We start from the raw sequence: 22,367 nt of genomic DNA on the forward strand, positions 1-22,367 counted from the left end.
ATACCCTGGTCTGGTGCCATGAAGGGCTTTATAGGTGATGACCAACACTTTGAATTGTGACCGGAAATTGATTGGCAACCAATGCAGACTGCGGAGTGTTGGTGTTACATGGGCATTTCTGGGGAAGCCCATGATAGTTCTCGCAGCTGCATTCTGCACGATCTGAAGTTTCCGAACACTTTTCAAAGGTAGCCCCATGTAAAGAACGTTACAGGAGTCGAGCCTCGAGGTGATGAGGGCATGAGTGACTGTGAGCAGTGACTCCCGGTCCAAATAGGGCCGCAACTGGTGCACCAGGCGGAAAGCATCAAGTCCCGAAGACTTGCAAAGCTACAAATTGGACATTGTGCTTCTCTCAACAGAATACACTGTGGCAGCCGCGTAGATTTGGAAAAAAATGTATTTATTTATTTTTTAAGAAACATCCATCTGGAATATAAAAATTTCCCTCTGTGTCCCTGCTAAAATTCCATCCCTTAAGAGTGTCAGATTGAGGCACGTAAAAGATACCAGGGAAACAAAAAATAAGGCATTAGTGTGTTTGTGTGCGACAATAGTTCGTTCCGGTTGACCCTGAGATTCAGGTCTTGTTAGCAGGATAGATGAGCAACAGCTATGACAACAAAATCATAAACACAATTTAAAAATCCCAGAGCGCCAACTGGTACCCGCATCTAGAAAACAACAGCAGCAGTGGCAGAGTGTAAGGCAGCTTTGCCATGGAATGCTAAATCAACTAGTTTTAAAATGTAGTTTTAAAATATCCAACTCAAGAACAGTGATCCAAAAAACAGAACAAAAAAACCACAATTCACATTTTCAGGTTAGGAGCCCAAAAAGGATTAGAGTATTAACGGAGCAGAACTGAAGATCTGGGGGATGCAAAAAAAAAAAATCACAATTCAAGTAACAACCGGAGCCTGTGTCAGAATGCTAAAGAAAGGACGAAGGCAGGAACAGTTTGGCACGCCCAATTTTACTAAATGGAGCAAGCTATCCATTTAGAAATTTGGAAGGCTCTTCCCCTGGATTGGGAGTTGCAGTGCGGGAGTATTGAACTCAGGCTCAGTACCTTCCAAGTGCCAGTGTACAAATCCTGTGTTTTGTTTTGGCCACTTTTGTGCAATACACAGGCAACTTTATTATCCGGTTAATACACAACTATTTGGGGAGTGTATATGCTGGTGCCTCCAAGGAGGTTTTTTTTTTTCAAAGCTGCATCTTTGGGGTCAACCATCCTCTATCAGAATTAGCCTCAAGAAGGCGTCTTACAAAATATTACTGCTCAAAATTAAATATATAAAAGGGAACGCTCAAATAACACATTCTGGAACTGAATGAATCAAATATTCTCATTGAAAATTTCATTTGCACAACTATTCCATTTGCACAACAGCATGTGAAATTGATGGCCAATCAGTGTGGACAGTTTGATTTCACAGAAGTTTGATTTACTTGGAGTTATATTCCCTTTATTTTTTTAAGCAGTGTACTGTATTTCAGAATTCCCTCAATGCATCAGTTTCCCTTTTTTCCCAAAATTCTTCAAGCGCGGTTAGCTGGGTGCTGAAAGGCCCAGTCTTTATACCTGGTCCCAGGCCTTTTGCGTATGACTTGTGAAAAAAATGTTATTTAAAAGGGTTCAAGAGTTAGGCTTCATTGGGCCATCTTTTACACAGATTGGGTGTGAAAAGAAACACAACGCCCGTGACGCCATGGCACCTTTTAAAAAGATGTTTTGCTCGACCGTGCAATTAAGGCAGGAGTGGGTTCTAACTTACTTCACTTCTGGTTTGCTGATGTGCGCAAACGTGCAGAAACGCAGCTTCTGCACATGCTCAGAAGAATTTTTTTTTAAAGATGGCGGTTCCCATGGACCAGTATCAACCGAATCGGTTCATTGATATCATGACATCAACAGCATGTTGCTGCCAGTTTGGGTGGATCGGTCTGAACCAGAGCAATCAGAGTCCAGAATTAGCTTAAGTTGGCTCATATGAATCTTTTAACAAGATTGCATGGACCCTCATGATAGGGCAGTATGGCGAACCTCTGGCACAGGTGCCACAGGTGGCACGCGGAGCCATATCTTCTGGCACGTGAGCTGTTGCCCTACTCAGCTCCAATGTGCGCGTGTGGGCCGGCCGGCTGATTTGTGGCTTGCACAGAGGCTCTGGAAGGGCGTTTTTGGCTTCCAGAGAGCCTCTGGGTAGATAGGGAGGACATTGCTACCCTCTGGCTGCAGGGAAGCCTTTGGAGCCTAGGGAGAGCAAAACACGAGCCTACTGGGCCTACCGGAAGTTGGGGAACAAGCCGTTTCCGGCCTCCAGAAGGCCTCCAGAGGGCAGGGAAAGCTGTTTTTGCCCTCCCCAGGCATTGAATTATTTATTTATTAGATTTGTATGCCGCCCCTCTCCGAAGACTCGGGGCGGCTAACAACAATAAAAAAGACAATGTAAACAAATCTAATATTAAAAATAATCTAAAAAACCCCAATTTAAAGAACCAAGCATACCATGTATAAATTCTATAAGCCTAGGGGGAAGGGAAAATTTCAATTCCCCCATGCCTGATGACAGAGGTGGGTTTTAAGGAGCTTACGAAAGGCAAGGAGCACTCACGCATGCGTGATAGCGCGCACTTGTGCTCTTTCAGCACCTGTGGAAAAAAAGGTTCGACATCACTGTGGTAGGGGATAAAATCTGAGGAAGATGGGAGACCCCCGTTTGCGTGAGGGCGCAAGGCACTTACAGGATATAGCCCCACAGTACATATTAAGAGATATCCACCCTTGTACCTCACTGTAAACAGAGTCACTAAGCATTCAACTACATTCCCTGGATGGTAGCATCCTTGTGGGGTTCAGAAGCAGCACAGGTCAGTTGGAAGATCTACTGGATCTCGGGCCCGGAGCCCTTTTAAGGTAAGATCCAGAATGGAAAGTCTAAGGAGTCAAGAGCACAGATTTATCAAACTACCAGAAGGCTGGAAGGAATACTGTCTCTGGTTGGGTTGAAGTGGAAGGCACAAAGTAGTCACACCCTTCTGAACAAGGTCTGGTCTTGCCCGCTGAAGGCTGGAAGGTCCAGGAGGATGGAGTTGGGTACCTAAGAGGATGTGATGGGAGAAACAAACCGCTTCTCTCCTGGACCAACGCAGGATATATCTTTTTAGCAGCATCCCAGTTTTTGGACTGTGGCCGTTGAGATTCGCCGGTAGATTTAGACGTACATGGCTCTGGACATCACGAAGGCCTTATCGGTGGGTAGGGATGTCAAAGCCACGTCGTCCTCCGTGGTTGCAAAGGAGAGACCGTCGTAAATGGGGTTCATCTGGTCCAAATATTCGTCTTCCAGACTCGGGCCGGCCTCGGCTGCTGCCTCCCGTTCCTCCAGCGTCGGCAGCTCGTGGTATCGCGGCACCTCCTGCAGAAGAGGGCAAGGGAAGAGGGAGAGAGAGGGGAGGCGGTCACTAACTGGGACCATACCTGCAGTCCTGCTAACAACGGGCAGCCGACTGTTTACTTTTTTTTTTTAAATCCTGCCTCCTGAGCCATAGAAACATAGAAGACTGATGGCAGAAAAGGACCTCATGGTCCATCTAGTCTGCCCTTATACTATTTTCTGTATTTTATCTTAGGATGGATATATGTTTATCCCAGGCATGTTTAAATTCAGTGACTGTGTATTGACCAACCACGTCTGCTGGAAGTTTGTTCCAAGGACCTACTACTCTTTCAGTAAAATAATATTTTCTCCCGTTGCTTCTGATCTTTCCCCCAACTAACCTCAGATTGTGCCCCCTTGTTCTTGTGTTCACTTTCCTATTAAAAACACTTCCTTCCTGGGCCTTATTTAACTCTTTAACATATTTAACCATGCCCACGTCTCTACAGCACTCCGCAAGCTGCATTGACTACCAATTAGTCTCCGAACACAATTCAAAGTGTTTATATATCGTTTGACTTCAAGATTCTCGTCGTAAGGCCCACCCATTTATTTATTTATTTATTTATTCATTCATTCATTCATTCATTCATTTATTTATTTATCAGATTTGTATGCCGCCCCTCTTCGCAGACTCAGGGCGGCTAACAGCAATAATAATACAATGTAAACAAATCTAATATTTAAGTTAATTTTAAAAACCCAATTTAAGAAGCCAATCATACATATAGACATACCATGCATAAATTTTATAAGCCTAGGGGGAGGGAAAGTCTCAATTCCCCCATGCCTGACGACAGAGGTGGGTTTTAAGGAGCTTACGAAGGGCAAGGAGGGTGGTGGCAACTTTGATATCTGGGGGGAGTTGGTTCCAAAGGGTCGGGGCCGCCACAGAGAAGGCTCTTCCCCTGGGTCCCGCCAAACGACATTGTTTAGTTGACGGGACCCGGAGAAGGCCAAACGTTCAACCCGTTTCAGATGATTTGTTCCCCAGATTCCCCTCACCTCTTTCATGGTGGGAGCGACCCCTCCAAAGAGATTGTCCGAGGCATTGGGTTCGTAGTAGGGAGCTTTGAATGGGAGGCTCTCAGCCCCGGAGGCGTTAGCGTCCTGGAATAAAGCAGAGAGGTGGTAAAAGACAGGATCGCGCCTGCGCTGTCAGGATAGCGGTTTTCTTCAGAGAGTTAGAGGGCATCTCCTGCTGGCTTGCACCCGGTGACGTCACTTTTCGAAAGAATTATTACTATTATTATTTACAATTGAATCACAGCGGCCAGTTGTTTTGCCAGATTTGGCATTAATTACTAGCCGAGCCCCACCCAGGGGCCTAGGATAATAATAATAATAATAATAATAATAATAATAATAATAATAATAATAATAATAATAATAATATAAGCCCGTGAAAGTGGTCCCAGTGGTCCTTGGCACGCTGGGTGCAGGGCCAAAGAATCTCAGCGGACATTTGAAAACCATCGGAATTGACAAAATCTCCATCTGTCAATTGCAAAAGGCCGCTTTACTGGGATCGGCAAACATAATTCGCCGCTACATTACGCAGTCCTAGGTGCTTGGGAAGCGCCCGACTGGTGATGAAATACGAAATCCAGCATAGTGATCTCGTTTGCTGTGTTGTACTGACATAATAATAATATCTTCGGAGAGGGGCGGCATACAAATCCAAATAATAAATAAATAAATACTAATAATAATAACAAGAACAATAATAATGTGAATAATAATAATAATAATAATAATAAAAACTTTATTCATTAAATATGACACTCAGTCAACTGAACATTCAAAAAGGCATCACAAATACCATTGACTGGTACTAATGGTTTACACGGGTTGGTGCCAGAGTCTTAGGTTTCAACCAAGTACCTTCTATTATACATAATATAATATAATATAATATAATATAATATAATATAATATAATATAATATAATATAATATAATATAATATAATATAATATAATATAATATAATATAATACAATACAATACAATACAATACAATACAATATAATATATTTATTATAGTAATAAATATAAGTATTATATTTTATATTTATATTGTATAAATATATACTATATTTTATATTTTATTGTATATAATAAATAAATATTATCATTATCCTTATCATCATCATCATCATCACCATCAATCATATTATTATTATTATTATTATTATTATTATTATTATTATTATTATTTTATTCATTAAACATGAAACTCAGTCAACTGAACATTTAAAGATGTATCACGAATATTATTGGCTGGCCCTGATGGGTGATACGGGTTGCACCCCAGGTATCGACCAAGTATCTTCTTAGAAGGAGGCTCAGCAGGAGCACCTCACTGAGGACTAGGAGCATAGGCTTTCTAAGCAGAAGGAAGACTTGCAGGAGGCCAAGTCCCGGCGCCTGGAGGCTCAGCGGGCTGAGACTGCCAGCAGATGCCTGCAGTCCGTGTTGGGAGCATGGCTGATACTTACCGGGTCTGTTTCTTCCGACAGCTGGCAAGGAGGGGGCGGCTTGTACGCTGGGGGTCCTTCCAAACTGAAGAGAGAGCAAGAAACGAAGAGCCCGTTTAGCAAATTTGTTTTATATTTCTGCACGGTGCCAACCGACAGAATGGGTTTGAGATTGGAGGCTTTGCTTTCACACAACTCTCTCTCTCCCTCCCTCCCTCTCTCACTCTCTCTCTCTCCCTCGTTCCCTCTCTCACTCTCTCTCTCTCCCTCCCTCCCTCTCTCTCTCCCTCCCTCTCTCACTCTCCCTCCCTCCCTCTCTCTCTCCCTCCTTCCCTCTCTCTCTCTCCCTCCATCCCTCTCTCTCACTCCCTCTCTCACTCTCATTCTCTCCCTCCCTCCCTCTCTCTCTATTGTACAATTCCCACAGTTGCTTACTTCTGCTTCTTACTCAAAGCAATGCAACCTTTAACCGAACGAGGCCTGTTCCTACTATGAGGAAATTCAGGGTGGGTGGGTGTCCTCTTCCCCAGCCCCTCCTACGCTCCTCTGCCTGCCTTCCCAGACCCAACTGGCTCACTTACTCGTCCAGTTCGGGATCCATCCGGTTTTTTTGCTGCTGCCGACAGATCAGGATTCCGGTGGCCACCACTGCCAAGGCCACGATGGTGGCTATGAGGCCTCCGATGATGCCCCCTGTGGTGGCTGCGCCAACCTGGTTGGGTTTCTCTGGACAAGGGAATAATAAAAAAAAGAGTATAAGCTCAGTAAGACCATCCAATTCTAGTCAAAGGTTCATCCAATAAGGAATCTGGGACCTATGCATAGCATTTTTTAAAAAAGTAATCTTTATTAAATTTCTACATATAAAAATAAGAAAGGGGAAAAAAGCATGTGTCAATCAGTGTTGCTTCCTAAATGGACAGTTTGATTTCACAGGAGTTTGATTTACTTGGAGTTCTTGTTGTTGTTATTATTATTATTATTTATTGGATTTGTATGCCGCCCTTCTCTGCAGACTCGGGGCGGCTAACAACAGTGGTAAAACAACATGTACAATCCAATAATAAAAAACAACTAAAAACCCCTATTATAAAACCAAACATACACACAAACATACCATACATAACTTGTAGTAGCCTAGGGGGAAAGGATAACTTAACTCCCCCATGCCTGGCGACAAAGGTGGGTCTTAAGTAATTTGCGAAAGACAAGGAGGGTGGGGGCCGTTCTAATCTCTGGGGGGAGTTGATTCCAGAGGGCCGGGGCCGCCACAGAGAAGGCTCTTCCCCTGGGGCCCGCCAAACGACATTGTTTGGTCGACGGGACCCGGAGAAGGCCAACTCTGTGGGACCTTATCGGCCGCTGGGATTCGTGCGGTAGAAGGCGGTTCCGGATGTATTCTGGCCCAATGCCATGTAGGGCTTTAAAGGTCATGACCAACACTTTGAATTGTGACCGGAAACCGATCGGCAGCCAGTGCAGGCCGTGGAGTGTTGCAGAAACGTCGGCGAATCTAGGAAGCCCCACGATAGCTCTCGCGGCCGCATTCTGCACGATCTGAAGTTTCCGAACACTTTTCAAAGGTAGCCCCATGTAGAGAGCGTTGCAGTAATCGAACCTCGAGGTGATGAGGGCATGAGTGACTGTGAGCAGTGACTCCCTGTCCAAATAGGGCCGCAACTGGTGCACCAGGCGAACCTGAGCAAACGCCCCCCTCGCCGCAGCCGAAAGATAATGTTCCAATGTCAGCTGTAGATCAAGGAGGACGCCCAAGTTGCAGACCCTCTCTGAGTTATATTCTGTTGTTTTAAGTGTTCCCTTTATTTTTTTTGAGCAGTGTATATATGCCCTATGTGTACAGACATATTACACACAGGCACACAAAAATATACTTTATCTACTATATAAACTGTATGTGTATGTACACATACACACACAGCACATTCAATCTCATTCACTGCGATAGGAAAAACATGCCCAGAGCCCAGAAGGGAAAAAAGGAAAAAAAATACAAAGTTTTTCTACCAGTTCTGCGCACCTGACCGTACCTGTAGGAGCCCATCAATGATCTCCACCAACTATCTCCTTCTTACCCCACAATAGATTCACAATGTCCCCCTCCACAGCCTATTAAGCGAGTCTGCCTCAGTTTCCCAGAATCTTAAGACTTTTTTTTCCCCATATATATTTATTAAATTTTTCCATTTTTTAAAAAAAAAATACATAATCATATTTACAGATGAATCTACATCATATATACATTCCTATCGACATTGTCTTCTAATTACTGTTAGATTTCTTGATATTTTATTTCAATGCTTCTTTTAAATTTCTTTTCTTTGTCCATTGGTACTATTTTGTCCAGGTTTCATAATAGTCCCATTCTTTTCGATTATTAAGTTCCATTGTCAATCTGTCCATCTCTGCACAGTCGTATATTTTCTTGATGAAAAGACATCTCATTGTCTTCAGGTATTTGCGGATTTTTCCAGTTCCGTGCAAATACAATCCCTGCAGCTGTTGTAATAGGCAAGCTTAGATATTTTACATTTTTAGAATAGGTACCTCTCACAATACCCAGTAGAAAAAACTCTGGCGTATATTCTATTTTTGTATTTGTTATTTGACACAACCAATTATTTATTTTTTTCCAATATAGAAACATAGAAGACTGACGGCAGAAAAAGACCTCGTGGTCCATCTAGTCTGCCCTTATACTATTTCCTGCATTTTATCTTAGGATGGATATATGTTTATCCCAGGCATGTTTCAATTCAGTGACTGTGGATTTACCAACCACGTCTGCTGGAAGTTTGTTCCAAGGATCTACTACTCTTTCAGTAAAATAATATTTTCTCACGTTGCTTTTGATCTTTCCCCCAACTAACTTCAGACTGTGTCCCCTTGTTCTTGGGTTCACTTTCCTATTAAAAACACTTCCCTCCTGGACCTTATTTAACCCTTTAACATATTTAAATGTTTCGATCATGTCCCCCCTTTTCCTTCTGTCCTCCAGACTATACAGATGGAGTTCATTAAGTCTTTCCTGATACGTTTTATGCCTAAGACCTTCCACCATTCTTGTAGCCCGTCTTTGGACCCCTTCAATTTTGTCAATATTTTCTTGTCTCTGGACATAACCACCATAGATGAATCTTAAGACTTTTATCAGGGTTCACACACCTGCCTGCAGATTGTTTATGAGTCAATTAAATTGGGTGGCTCTCTTAATTAGTTAATTCTTTCCTTTCCCCGAGTATTGAGCTGTCATGCAAAACATTTCCGGCTGTTTTTTCACCGGCGCTGGGTTCAACCCTCACGAAGCATGTTTGATTCATAGCTAACCCTGTTGGGTAATCTCAGATACTACTGCACCTGGGCAGGTAGCGAAATCCAGGAACACACCTGCATGTCCGAGTGCAGTTTTGCTACCTGCCCAGGTGCAATAGCAGAATTGCGCTGGACTCCGCTAGCACTCAGAGCCACGGGGGCGAGCACACGTCGCGGTTCCACCTTAGCAGCCCACTTCTGCCTGCAAGGGACCTTGAAGGTCTTCTAGTCCAACCCTCTGATTGAGCTGGAGACCGGCGTATAAGTTTTCTGGCAGGCCTGGAGCGGTTGACCGAATGAGATACCATCTAGATCCGTCCGTGAGAGATATGTATGGCTTTTACTAGGGTTTTGTAATTATTATTTTTTAATTGTCCTTTTAAATATCGTTTTTATTTGTTGCAAGGCGCCCAGAGTCCTGGAGGAGTTGGGTGGCATATAAATTAGATTAATAGATAGATGGATAGATAGATGATAGTTAGGTAGGTAGGTAGATAGATAGATAGATAGATAGATAGATAGATAGGTAGGTAGGTAGATAGATAGATAGATAGTAGATAGATAGACATAGATAGATAGATAGATAGATAGATGATAGATAGATAGATAGATGATAGTTAGATAGGTAGATAGATAGGTAGAGATAGATAGATGATTGATAGATAGATAGTTAGATAGATAGATGATAGTTAGATAGATAGATAGATAGATAGATAGATAGTAGATAGATAGATAGACATAGATAGATAGATAGATAGGGATAGATAGAAAGATAGATAGATAGATGATAGTTATATACATATATGTATATATGTATATATGTATATAGGTAGACAGATAGGTAGATAGATAGGTAGATAGATAGGTAGAGATAGATAGATGATTGATAGATAGGTAGACAGATAGGTAGATAGATAGGTAGATAGATAGATGATAGTTAGATAGGTAGGTAGGTAGATAGATAGGTTAGATAGATAGATAGATAGATAGATAGATAGATAGATAGATAGATAGATAGATAGATAGATAGATAGATAGATAGATAGATAGGGATAGATATGATAGGCAGACAGACAGACAAATGGTGTCTAATTTCTTCTTTAAAAGCTCTGGTGAGGATATAATTTACCAATTTTTTTCGGACTATAAGATGCACCGGATGTAAAAGACACATCAAGATTTCAAAGATGTAAGTAAGAAAAAAAATGTTTTTATTCTTCTAGGAGCAGTCTGCAAGAATCCATCCCTCTGCGGACCCCGTTTCTCACAAAAACAGCCATGTAGAAGGTTTGGGAGGCTGCAGAGTGTTCCTGGGGGCTAGGGGAAGGCAAAAATGTTCCAGTTTTTGCAAAAAACGACCTGTTTTTGCCTTCCCCTAGCCCCCAGGAGCACTCTACAGACCTCCCAAAACCTCTGCGCACTCAATTTTTGTGAAAAATGGGCCCATTTTTAGCAAAAATGGGATGTGGGTCTGGGGCTTCGGGAGGCCAAAAATGGCTCTACTTGGTATAGAAGATGCACCAACATTTCCACCCTCTTTTAGCGAGAAAAAGGTGCATCTTATACTCCGAAAAATATGGTAAATGAGCCTTTCTCTACTTTGATCACTCTAAGAGGGGGTGGACTTCAACTCCCAGAATTCCTCAGCCAGCTATGATAGTTGCAAGGCTGAGAAACAATACTGGCTGTGGAATTCTGGGAGTTGAAGTCCCCCCCCCCACACTGTGCCACTGAGCCAGGACGGCACTGTGGTTAGAGTGCAGCGCTACAGGCTACTTCAGCTAACTGCTACCTGTAGTTCAGCAGTTCAAATCTCACCACCGGCTCAAGGTTGACTCAGCCTTCCATCCTTCCCAGGTGGGTCAAATGAGGACCCAGATTGTTGGGGGCGATATGCTGGTCCTGTAAACCGCTTAGAGAGGGCTGTACAAGCACTACAAAGTGGTATATAAGTCTAAATGTTATTGCTAATGCTTAAAAGTGCCCAGTCTTGAGAAACCCTGTTGTGGCTCGCGTTTTGCACTTTCAGCCACTAGATGGCGCTTCAGCTCTTTCAGCTTAGTTTTCCCAGCCGAGTTCTGTTGAACCTGCCTTGAATATATATATACTGTATATATATATATATCGAATTGTCTATTATTCACCACTTTGCAAACAGGGAAGAAGAGCGAGTGGGCACAGCGGGGAGAACGGGATTTTATTGGCTGCATCTTCTTACATCTTCAGCTCTTGGGCCTTGGAAACATCTGGGTGGTTGGCGGTGAGAATGGGAATCCCCTAAGCGAATACCGTTCTGGAATACTCACAGGAAAGGCACTTTGGGAATTTGGAGGGAATCAGGTTGCCTAGTTTCCAAGCAACTGCACCACGCACGCCCGGTGGCATGCACTGATAGCCCCAAAACACTAAGGATGCATTTTTCCTTTATTGGGAATCGAGTTTCTAGTCCTCAAGGAAGAGGGCAGCAGCAGAGGGGTTTCCAGAAAGGATAGATCGGCTTCCCAGGCATCCCAAAAATGGGATTTCGAGTTCAGTTCTTTGCTTTCTCTAAGATTGAAAGGTAGTCCTGAACTTACGGACCCTCTCTCAGTTTCAACCTGATGCCTTAACCAGTACAGGAACAAGATACCTGTGAAAACAACCCCAAAAGCTCTATAGCAGTGTTTCCCAAACTTTGGACAGGTGTGTACCCCTTCTATAATTTTCGTAACGCTTAGTACCCCTCGTCAAATAAAAGAGGATGTATTTTAATGGCAATCTATCTCTCTATCTTTCTATCTCTCTATCTCTCTATCTATCTAAATCTATCTATCTATCTATCTCTCTATCTCTCTATCCATCTTTCTATCTCTCTATCTATCTAAATCTATCTATCTATCTATCTATCTATCTATCTATCTATCTAAATCTATCTATCTATCTAAATTTATCTATCTATCTATCTATCCTCTCTACTATCTATCTATCTATCTATCTATCTATCTATCTATCTATCTAAATCTATCTATCTATCTTTCTATCTCTCTATCTATCTAAATCTATCTACCTATCTATCTATCTAAATCTATCTATCTATCTAAATCTATCTATCTATCTAAATTTATCTATCTATCTATCTATCTATCATCTCTACTATCTATCTATCTATCTATCTATCTATCTATCTATCTTCTGTCTGTCTCTCTGTCTGTCTGTCTGTCTGCCTGCCTGCCCGCCCGTCCGTCCGTCCGTCCATCCATCCATCTCTAACATCTATTTGTCTGTTGAATGTATGTATGTATGTATGTATGTATGTATGTATGTATGTATGTATGTATGTATGCATGCATGCATGTATCCATCCATCCATCCATCCATCCATCCATCCATCCATCCATCTTCTATCTATCTATCTATCTATCTATCTATCTATCTATCTATCTATCTATCTATCTTCTATCTATCTATCTATCTATCTATCTATCTATCTATCTATCTATCTTTGGGTACATACACAAAATAATAATGAAAGAAAAATGAAATGATTCCTAATAAAATATAAATAAAAGTGATATTATAAATAACATTTATTTGGATCAACGAGAAGGATGAAATTGTGCTGAGATGACAGATTGTTATAATTTGGTTCCCTGGTTGTTAATTTTAATCTGAGAGGTGGCTCCACGTCCAATAATCTGTTCCCTTTTTTCGACTTAATGTCTACAAATACAGAAAAAGCCACTTCTCATAAATATGAAGTTGGAAAAGGCAAAATGTACGGTGGTACCTCTACCTAAGAACGCCTCTACTTAAGAACTTTTCTGGATAAAAACCGGGTGTTCAAGATTTTTTTGCCTCTTCTCAAGAACCATTTTCTACTTAAGAACCCGAGCCTGGAAAAATTTCCCAGGAAATTTGAGAGCGGCACGAAGGCCCGGCCAGTTTCCTGCCATTCCCCCTGGGTTTCTCTCTCTGGCACAGTATATGAGAGGCAGCCTCACATCAGGTGTATTAGAGGCGTGTACTCCTCCTCACCGCCTCAAAGTCCCTCTTTTTTTTTTAAGCCTTAAAGTTTTGGATTTTTAAAATTCCCCTCCCCTTCTTCCTTCAGCAGCGACTGTCCTCCTCCTCCTCCTTCTCCCACCCAAATTCTTTTATTTCTTTCCTAATGGGTTTGCACACATTCTTTGCTTTTATATTGATTCCTATAGGAAAAATTGCTTCTACTTAAGTTTAGTTTATTTAGATTTGTATGCCGCCCCTCTCCGAAGAATAAATAAAAAACAATGTAACAAATCTAATATTAAAAAAGTAATCTAAAAACCCCAATTTAAGAGACCAATCATACATACAAACATACCATGTACAGTATAAATTCTATAAGCCTAGGGGGAGGGAGAAAATTTTTTTCAATTTGCCCCATGCCTGACGACAGAGGTGGGTTTTAAGGAGCTTGCAAAAGGCAAGGAGGGTGGGGGCAACTCTGATATCTGGGGGGAGCTGGTTCCAGAGGGTCAGGGCCACCACAGAGAAGGCTCTTCTCCTGGGTCCCGCCAAATGACATTGTTTAGTCGAAGGGACCCGGAGAAGGCCAACTCTGTGGGACCTAACCGGTTGCTGGGATTCATGCGGCAGAAGGCGGTCCCGGAGATATTCTGGTCCGGTGCCATGAAGGGCTTTATAGGTCATAACCAACACTTTGAATTGTGACCGGAAACTGATCGGCAACCAATTCAGACTGCGGAGTGTTGGTGTAACATGGGCATATTTGGGAAAGCCCATGATTGCTCTCGCAGCTGCATTCTGCACGATCTGAAGTTTCCGAACACTTTTCAAAGGTAGCCCCATGTAGAGAGCGTTGCAGTAGTCGAGCCTCGAGGTGATGAGGGCATGAGTGACTGTGAGCAATGACTCCCGGTCCAAATAGGGCCGCAATTGGCGCACCAGGTGAACCTGGGCAAACGCCCCCCTCGCCACAGCTGAAAGATGTTTCTCTAATGTGAGCTGTGGATCGAGGAGGACGCCCAAGTTGCGGACCCTCTCTGAGGGGGTCAATAATTCCCCCCCCAGGGTAATGGACGGACAGATGGAATTGTCCTTGGGAGGTAAAACCCACAGCCACTCCGTCTTGTCTGGGTTGAGTTTGAGTCTGTTGACACCCATCCAAACCCCAACAGCCTCCAGGCACCGGCACATCACTTCCACTGCTTCGTTAAGAACGTTTCTATTTAAGAACCTGGTCACGGAACGAATTAAGTTCTTAAGTAGAGGTACCACTGTATTTCAGAACTTCAGAACTATCGCCACCAAACTCCGGTGCAACGCGTACCCCCACCAAACTCTTCCCGTACACGTCCCGCACTTTGGGAAATAAATGCTGCTCTAAAGAACCGAAGCCTATTCGCTCACATCCCATTTGCTGTCACTCATCCAGGGACCAGAAACCCAGCCAAGCACAAAGACAAAGGTCCTAAGATCCATCCGAATTTTCTCCTTTGCGTGCAAAGAGCTTCAGAAACTCCCACCTGGCCCACACCTGGAAATGGAAAGGTGACTTTTTCTGCGCCATCCGACGGCTTTGCCAGCCTGGTATGTTCATCCCTGCAACAGATACACACACACACACACACCTGCCCACAAATCTCCTGGGAAAAGCCATAATTACACACAGCCCCATACATTATGCATAGAGGGAGCCGGGTGCGTGTGCCCTCTCTCTCAATCTCTCTCTCTCTCTCTTAGCAGCTCCAATTTTTTATTTTTAGATTGGAGAGGAAGGTCTCGGGTGGAATTCTTTGGACGCCCGGCTCGGATGCCAAGAAGCCGGGCCGGTGAGGGATAGCGAAGAAAGAAGAGAAAGATTGAAGGGCAGGAGGAGAAATAATTGCTTCCCTTGGTAGAGAAGGATTCGCCTGTTTCTTTTTTCCCCAAGTCAAGAAATGAAACAGAAATAATAGAAACAGAACATTGATAGCAGAAAAAGACCTCCTGGTCCATCTAGTCTGCCCTTATGCTATTTCCTGTATTTTATCTTAGGATGGATATATGTTTATCCCAGGCATGTTTCAATTCAGTTACTGTGGATTCTTCCTTCTTTCCTTTCCCTTCCTTCCTTCCTTCCCCTTCCTTCCTTCCTTCCCTTTCTTTCTTTCCTTCCCTTTCTTTCTTTCCTTCCTCCCTCCCTTCCTCATTCGGAAAAACAGAAGATTAACGGCAGAAAAAGACCTCCTAGTCCATCTAGTCTGCCCTTATACTATTTCCTGTATTTTATCTTAGGATGGACCTGTGTTTATCCCAAGCATGTTGAAATTCAGTTACTGTGGATTCGTCCTTCCTTCCTTCCTTCCTTCCTTCCTTCCTTCCTTCCATTCCCTCCCTCCCTCCCTTCCTTCTCTTTCTTTCTTTCCTTCCTCCCTCCCTTCCTCATTCATAAAAACATAGAAGATTAACGGCAGAAAAAGGCCTCCTGGTCCATCTAGTCTGCCCCTATACTATTTCCTGTATTCTATCTTGAGATGGATATATGTTTATCCCAAGCATGTTTCAATTCAGTTACTGTGGATTCTTCCTTCCTTCCCCTTCCTTCCTTTCCCTTCCTTCCTTCCTTCCCTTTCTTTCTTTCCTTCCTCCCTCCCTTCCTCATTCAGAAAAACATAGAAGATTAACGGCAGAAAAAGACCTCCTAGTCCATCTAGTCTGCCCTTATACTATTTCCTGTATTTTATCTTAGGATGGACCTGTGTTTATCCCAAGCATGTTTCAATTCAGTTACTGTGGATTCTTCCTTCCTTCCTTCCTTCCTTCCTTCCTTCCTTCCTTCCTTCTTTCCTCCCTCCCTCCCTTCCTCATTCATAGAAACATAGAAGATTAACGGCAGAAAAAGACCTCCTGGTCCATCTAGTCTGCCCTTATACTATTTCCTGTATTTTACCTTAGGGTGGATCTATGTTTATCCCAGGCATGTTTACATTCAGTTACTGTGGATTTACCAACCACAAAGATGAAGAACAGGCGGAGGAAGAAGAGGTGGAGGAAGAAGAGGAAGAGGAAGAAGAAGAGGAGGAAGAGGAGGAAGAAGGAGAGGAGGAAGGGGGGCACCAACAGAACCAGTTCCCTGATGTCATCGTGACATCACCAGCAGGTTGCTACCAGTTCAGCCAAACCAGTCCGAACCGGTCCAAACCCACCTGTGGCTGAAAGGGCAAGGCTGGTGCAGGTGAGTCAACCAGCTCAAAGGCCAACTGGGTGGACACAAATGTGTCAGAGTCTGATAGGCTCTCGGCCAGTCGGAGGGAGGATGACTTGTAGCTTCCTGGGGGAGGCGGGATGAGCTGGTCAGCAGCGAAGGACCTCGAAGTGGCAGGAGGGACCTTCCCCTTCCCAGCATTACAGGCGGTCAAATTATAACCACAGATTGAGCCCCAAATCCCTGTTGTGAGCCCTCGGGAGGGCAACCAATCCATTTCTTTCTCTCTCTCTTTCTTTCTTTCTTTCTTTCTTTCCTTTCTTCCTCTCTCCTCTCTTTCTTTCTCTCTTCCTCTCTCCTCCCTTTCTTTCACTCACCTCCCTCTCTTTCCTTCTTTCTTTTTTCTTCCTCCCTCTTCCCTCCCTCCCTCTTTCCTTCCTTCCTTCCTTCTTTCTCTTTCTTTCTTTCTTCCTCCCTCCCTCTTTCTCTTTCTTTCTTTTTCTTTCTTTGTTTCTTTCTTCCTCCCTCCTCCCTCCCTCCCTTTCTTTCTTTCTTGCTTTCTTTTTCTCTTTCTTTCTTTCTCTCTTTCCTTTCTTCTTTCCTTCTCCCTTCCTTTCTCCTCCCTTTCCTTCGCTCACCTCCCTCTCTTTCCTTCCTTCTTTTTTTTCTTCCTCCCTCCCTCCCTCACTCTTTCCTTCCTTCCTTCCTTCTCTTTCTTCCTCTCTCCCTCTTTCTTTCTTTCTTTCTTTCTTCCTCCCTTCCTTCCAATTTCTAGGCCGCCCTTCTCCAGGGGTCTCAGGCCAGCTTACAGCATAGGAAATGCAAAACCAACAACCTATAATCCTACACTTAAAAGCTACATTTAAGAATCCAAAGAATCAAAACCAACCCTTAAAAAACCCAAAGCATTTAATCCATTCAACCGACATTCGTCTCATCCAAACCATAGTGCCCACCCTCTCCCTGCGGTGCAGGCCCAGGCTGTGTGGCAAACCGGTTCCTTGCTCAGAGGAGAGGTTGGTGAGCTGGGATGGAAAGGAAGACTTTGGCTGCAGAAGTGGAAAAAAACCCCCAGCCATTGTTGCCAAACCAGCCAGACAAGAGTGATTAATCCACTTTATCTGCCTGGATAATCCACTCCTGTTGGGGAAGTAAGAGTTCAGGAGGGACTCGGAGGGCCAGAGAGTCAACAGATGGGTGAGTCAGACAGGTGGGGCAGGGAGGGAGGGAGGGAAGGGGAACCAACGGGAGCGAAACCTAGCCACGAAACTTGGCCGTTCTGGGAAGCAGAAGAGGTTTTCGTACAAAAGATTGCCGATCAGTTTCCGGTCACAATTCAAAGTGTTGGTTATGACCTATAAAGCCCTTCATGGCACTGGACCAGAATATCTCATGGACCGCCTTCTGCCGCACGTATCCCAGCGACCAGTTAGGTCCCACAGAGTGGGTCTTCTCCGGGTCCCTTCAACCAAACAATGTCGCTTGGCGGGACCCAGGGGAAGAGCCTTCTCTGTGGCGGCCCCGGCCCTCTGGAAGCAACTCCCTCCCAAAGATTAGAATTGCCCCCACCCTCCTTGCCTTTCGAAAGCTGCTTAAAACCCACCTCTGCCGCCAGGCATGGGGGGATTGAGAAACTCTTTCCCCCTAGGCCTCTACAATTTTATGCATGGTATGTTTGTATGTATGACTGGTTTTTATATAATGGGTTTTTAACAGTTTTTAGTATTGGATTTTGTTATATAATGTTTTATTGCTGTTGTTAGCTGCCCCGAATCAACGGAGAGTGGCGGCATACAAATCCAATAAATAATAATAATAATAATAATAATAATAATAATAATAATAAACGACGGACGAAAATCCAAGGTTCATTTCCAGGAGGGGACCAGCTCAAAGCCATGATGGTGAACCTGTGGCACCTGTGGCATGCGAAGCCACATCGGTGTTGCCCTATGTCAGCTCCGCCAGCTGATTTTCAACCTTGGGGAAGGCTATTTTGCCCTCCGGATGCTTTACGGAAGCTTCCTGAAGCCCCGGAGTGTGAAAAATAGCCCAACAGGCAAACCGGAAGTTCGGAAAAACGGACTTCCGCTTTGCCTGTTGTGCTGTTTTTCTCACTCTGGGGCTTCAGGAAGCTTCCCCGAACCCTCCGGAGTGCAAAAAACAGCACAACAGGCAAAGCGGAAGTCCGTTTTTCCCAATCTCCGGTTTGCCCGTTGGGCTATTTTTTCACCATCCCAGTGAGGCCTGTGTGCATGGGCAGGGAGGGGGAGATTTTGCACATGTGCAGGGGCAGCACATTTGTGGTAGAGGGAGGGAAAGGGTGTGAGTAAATGCACATGTACACACACCCTTTTGGCACGTAAACCAAAAAAGGTTCACCATCCCTTTAGGCCCTAAAGCAGTGATGGCAAACCTTTTTTTCCTCGCGTGCCAAAAGAGCGTGGGCACATGCTTGAATGCTCACACCCATAATTCAATGCCTGGGGAGGGCAAAACCAGCTTCCCCTGCCCCCCCTGGAGGCCTTCTGGAGGCTGGAAATGGCCTGTTTCCCAACTTCTGGTGGGCCCAGTAGGCTCGTGTTTCGTCCTCCCCAGGGGTGGGGGACGGCGTTTTTAGCCTATTCCGGCTTCCCTGGAGCCGTTGTAGGGTAAAAATGCCCTCCCCTAATCCTCTGGAGGCTCCCTGGAAGCCAAAAACGCCCTCCCAGAGCCTCTGTGCGAGCCAAAAATCAGCTGGCCGGCACACGCATACACGTTGGACTAAGCTATGGCAACGGCTCGCGTGCCAACAGATATGGCACCCGTGCCATAGGTTTGCCATCACTGCCCTAAAGCATCGGGAAGGGACCAGGTTAGGGAAGTGGAAAATGGCTGTTGGTGCACCTTGTTCCTCATCTAACACACACACCGCTCCCCCAATTCTGAAATTCATTTCATGCCAGCCTGAAGGAACGTGAGAGAAACCCAAAACAAGACGGCGGTGCCAGGTCTTCTACGGCAAAGCCAAACAAAGCTGCCTTCTCCCTGCATTTCCTTCCAAAGTTTCTGCCCCTCCCTCGGGAATGTCTTTGCCCGTGTTTACACGAAACTGAACAAAAAGAGAATAAAAAAAAAAAAACCAGGCCGTAGCCCTGGAGTCAGATGGACCGCTGAACCCAAGAACTCATACGCCTGGACCGAAAGTAGGGAAATCAAACTTGAGAACGAGCCCCACCCTCCAGTCTGGGTTTTATACCACTCCTTCCCCTCCTGCAATCTCAGAGTATTTTTATTTTAATTTTAATATTTTATTGCCGCCGCAGAAGCGAATAATCCTCTTGCTCCCACCCTGCAGAGACCAGAACGAGAAATATTTCCAATTGTGCATTGTTTAATGTGGCTTTTGAGGGGTGGGGGGGGGGGAGGGTTGTTACCGAGTGTAGAATTTTCTGGAAGAGCTTGTATTATCCCCTTAAATAGCTAAGCCGCAGGCGGAGGGAAGGGGAAAGGGGAGGGGGAAAAAGGAAGGAAAAGAGGATGTATATAGTATTCCTGGTTTTTTTTACCATGCTGCCTAGAGCTGTAATCTATCTATCTATCTATCTATCTATCTATCTATCTATCTATCTATCTATCTATCTATCTATCTATCTATCTATCTATCTATCTATTTCCTTGCTTGCTTACTTACTTACTTACTTTAACTTACTTACTTACTTACTTTAACTTACTTACTTACTTATTTATTTAATTAGTGTTCCCTCGATTTTCGCGGGTTCGAACCTCGCGAAAAGTCTATACCACGGTTTTTCAAAAATATTAATTAAAAAATACTTTGTGGTTTTTCCCCCCCTATACCACGTTTTTTCCTGCCCGATGACATCATATATCATCACCAAACTTTCATCCACATTTAATAAATATTTTTTTAAATAAATAAACATGGTGAGTAAATGGTTGCTAAGGGAATGGGAAATTGCAATTTAGGGGTTTAAAGTGTTAAGGGAAGGCTTGGGATACTGTTCATAGCCAAAAATAGTGTATTTAATTCCGCATCTCGACTTCGCGGAAATTCAACTTTCGCGGGCAGTCTTGGAACGCATCCCCCGTGGAAATTGAGGGAACACTGTATTAGATTTGTATGCCGCCCCTCTTCGGAGACTCGGGGCGGCTCACAACAGTAATAAAAACAATATAGCAGTGGAACAAATCTAATATTAAAAACATATAAAACCCTATCATTCTTTACAAAAACCAAACAGCACATTCATACCAAACATAAAACAAAGTATAAAAAAAGCCTGGGGGAAAGGTGTCTCAACTATACCCCCATGCCTGGCGGTATAAGTGAGTCTTGAGTAGTTTACGAAAGACAGGGAGGGTGGGGGCAGTTCTAGTCTCTGGGGGGAGTTGGTTCCAGCGGGCCGGGGCTGCCACAGAGAAGGCTCTTCCCCTGGGGCCCGTCAAATGGAGAATCTATGGCACACGAAGCCATGTCTGTGGGCACACGAACCGTTCAGGGGTGGATTCCCATTAGGGCTGTGGAATTCTGGGAGTTGAAGTCCTCCCCCCCCCCCAAACTTGACAAGGTTGAAAAACGCTGATTTCAGCCATTCCTAGTTAAGTTCACACACTCTTAATCGAGGGAGCACAAAGGTCGAAGTTGTGCACTCTATCCAGAGGTGCAAACTACCCTCTTGTTGGCATATATTATATAAATACACTCTTTAAGACAACTGTTGGATGGAGAAAGGACGTAGGAGGTGAAAATCCAACAGATAAATATTTTGGAGATGTTGGAAAGCTTGCAATTTCACTTCCCTCTTCCAGAAAACAGACAAAAAAAAAAACCCCTTGGCAACAATTGCTCAATTCTATCAGCACATTTTTTTTCTCAAAGGCTGCCATGTGGGACGTCAACACTTAAGAATTGGAAGCCTTGCAAAAGAACTTGGGAAACAATCTTAGAAAAAAAATCTTAATTATCTCAGGGACCACCTTCTGCTGCACGAATCCCAGCGACCAGTTAGGTCCCACAGAGTGGATCTTCTCCGGGTCCCGTCAACTAAACAATGTCGCTTGGCGGGACCCAGGGGAAGAGCCTTTTCTGTGGAGGCCCCGGCCCTCTGGAACCAACTCCCCCCAGAGATTAGAATTGCCCCCCACCCTCGCCTTTCGTAAACTGCTTAAAACCCACCTCTGCCGCCAGACATGGGGGAATTGAGATACTCTTTCCCCCTAGGCCTTTACAATTTTATGCATGGTATGTTTGTTTGTATGTTTGGTTTGTATAATAATGGGTTTTTAACTGTTTTTAGTATTGGATTACTATTATATACTGTTTTATTATTGTTGTTAGCCGCCCCGAGTCTGCGGAGAGGGGCGGCATACAAATCCAAATAATAATAATAATAATAATAATAATAATAATAATAATAACAACAACAACAGCAACAACAACAACAACAACAACAACTGGACCAGAATATCTCCAAGACCGCCTTCTGCCGCACGAATCCCAGCGACCGATTAGGTCCCACAGAGTGGGCCTTCTCCGGGTCCCGTTAACTAAACAATGTCGCTTGGCGGGACCCAGGGGAAGAGCCTTCTCTGTGGCGGCCCCGACTCTCTGAAACCAACTCCCTCCAGAGATTAGAACTGCCCCTACTCTCCTTGCCTTTCATAAGCTCCTTAAAACCCACCTTTGTCGTCAGGCATGGGGGAACTGAGACATCTCCCCCGGGCATATACAATTTATGCATGGTATGTTTGTGTGTATGTTTGCTTAGTAAATGGGTTTTTTAAAAATATTTTAAACTATAATTTAGATTTGTCATGAATTGTTGTATTCTGTTGTGAGCCGCCCCGAGTCTGCGGAGAGGGGCGGCATACAAATCTAAATAATAAATAAATAAATAAATAAATAATAATAATAATTCCTTCTGCACTGAATGACTGCACGTTGC

General features: G+C 44.0%; 1 protein-coding gene across 2 annotated transcripts in view; it reads right to left on the reverse strand.

The window, feature by feature from the left end:
* Positions 1–382: 382 nt before the first annotated feature.
* NECTIN2 (nectin cell adhesion molecule 2) overlaps positions 383–22,367 on the reverse strand; it is an 89,965-nt gene continuing 67,980 nt past the window's right edge. For both annotated transcript variants that reach the window (XM_070764176.1, XM_070764178.1), the window contains exons 6-9: positions 6,506–6,650; positions 5,946–6,009; positions 4,452–4,556; positions 383–3,425 (exon numbers count right to left, since the gene is read on the reverse strand). In XM_070764176.1, the coding sequence (XP_070620277.1) occupies positions 3,222–3,425; positions 4,452–4,556; positions 5,946–6,009; positions 6,506–6,650 (518 nt within the window). In that variant the 3' untranslated portion in view covers positions 383–3,221. The remainder of the gene's footprint in view (positions 3,426–4,451; positions 4,557–5,945; positions 6,010–6,505; positions 6,651–22,367) is intronic.

Source organism: Erythrolamprus reginae, chromosome 11, assembly GCF_031021105.1.
Source record: "Erythrolamprus reginae isolate rEryReg1 chromosome 11, rEryReg1.hap1, whole genome shotgun sequence".
NCBI lineage: Eukaryota > Metazoa > Chordata > Lepidosauria > Squamata > Dipsadidae > Erythrolamprus > Erythrolamprus reginae.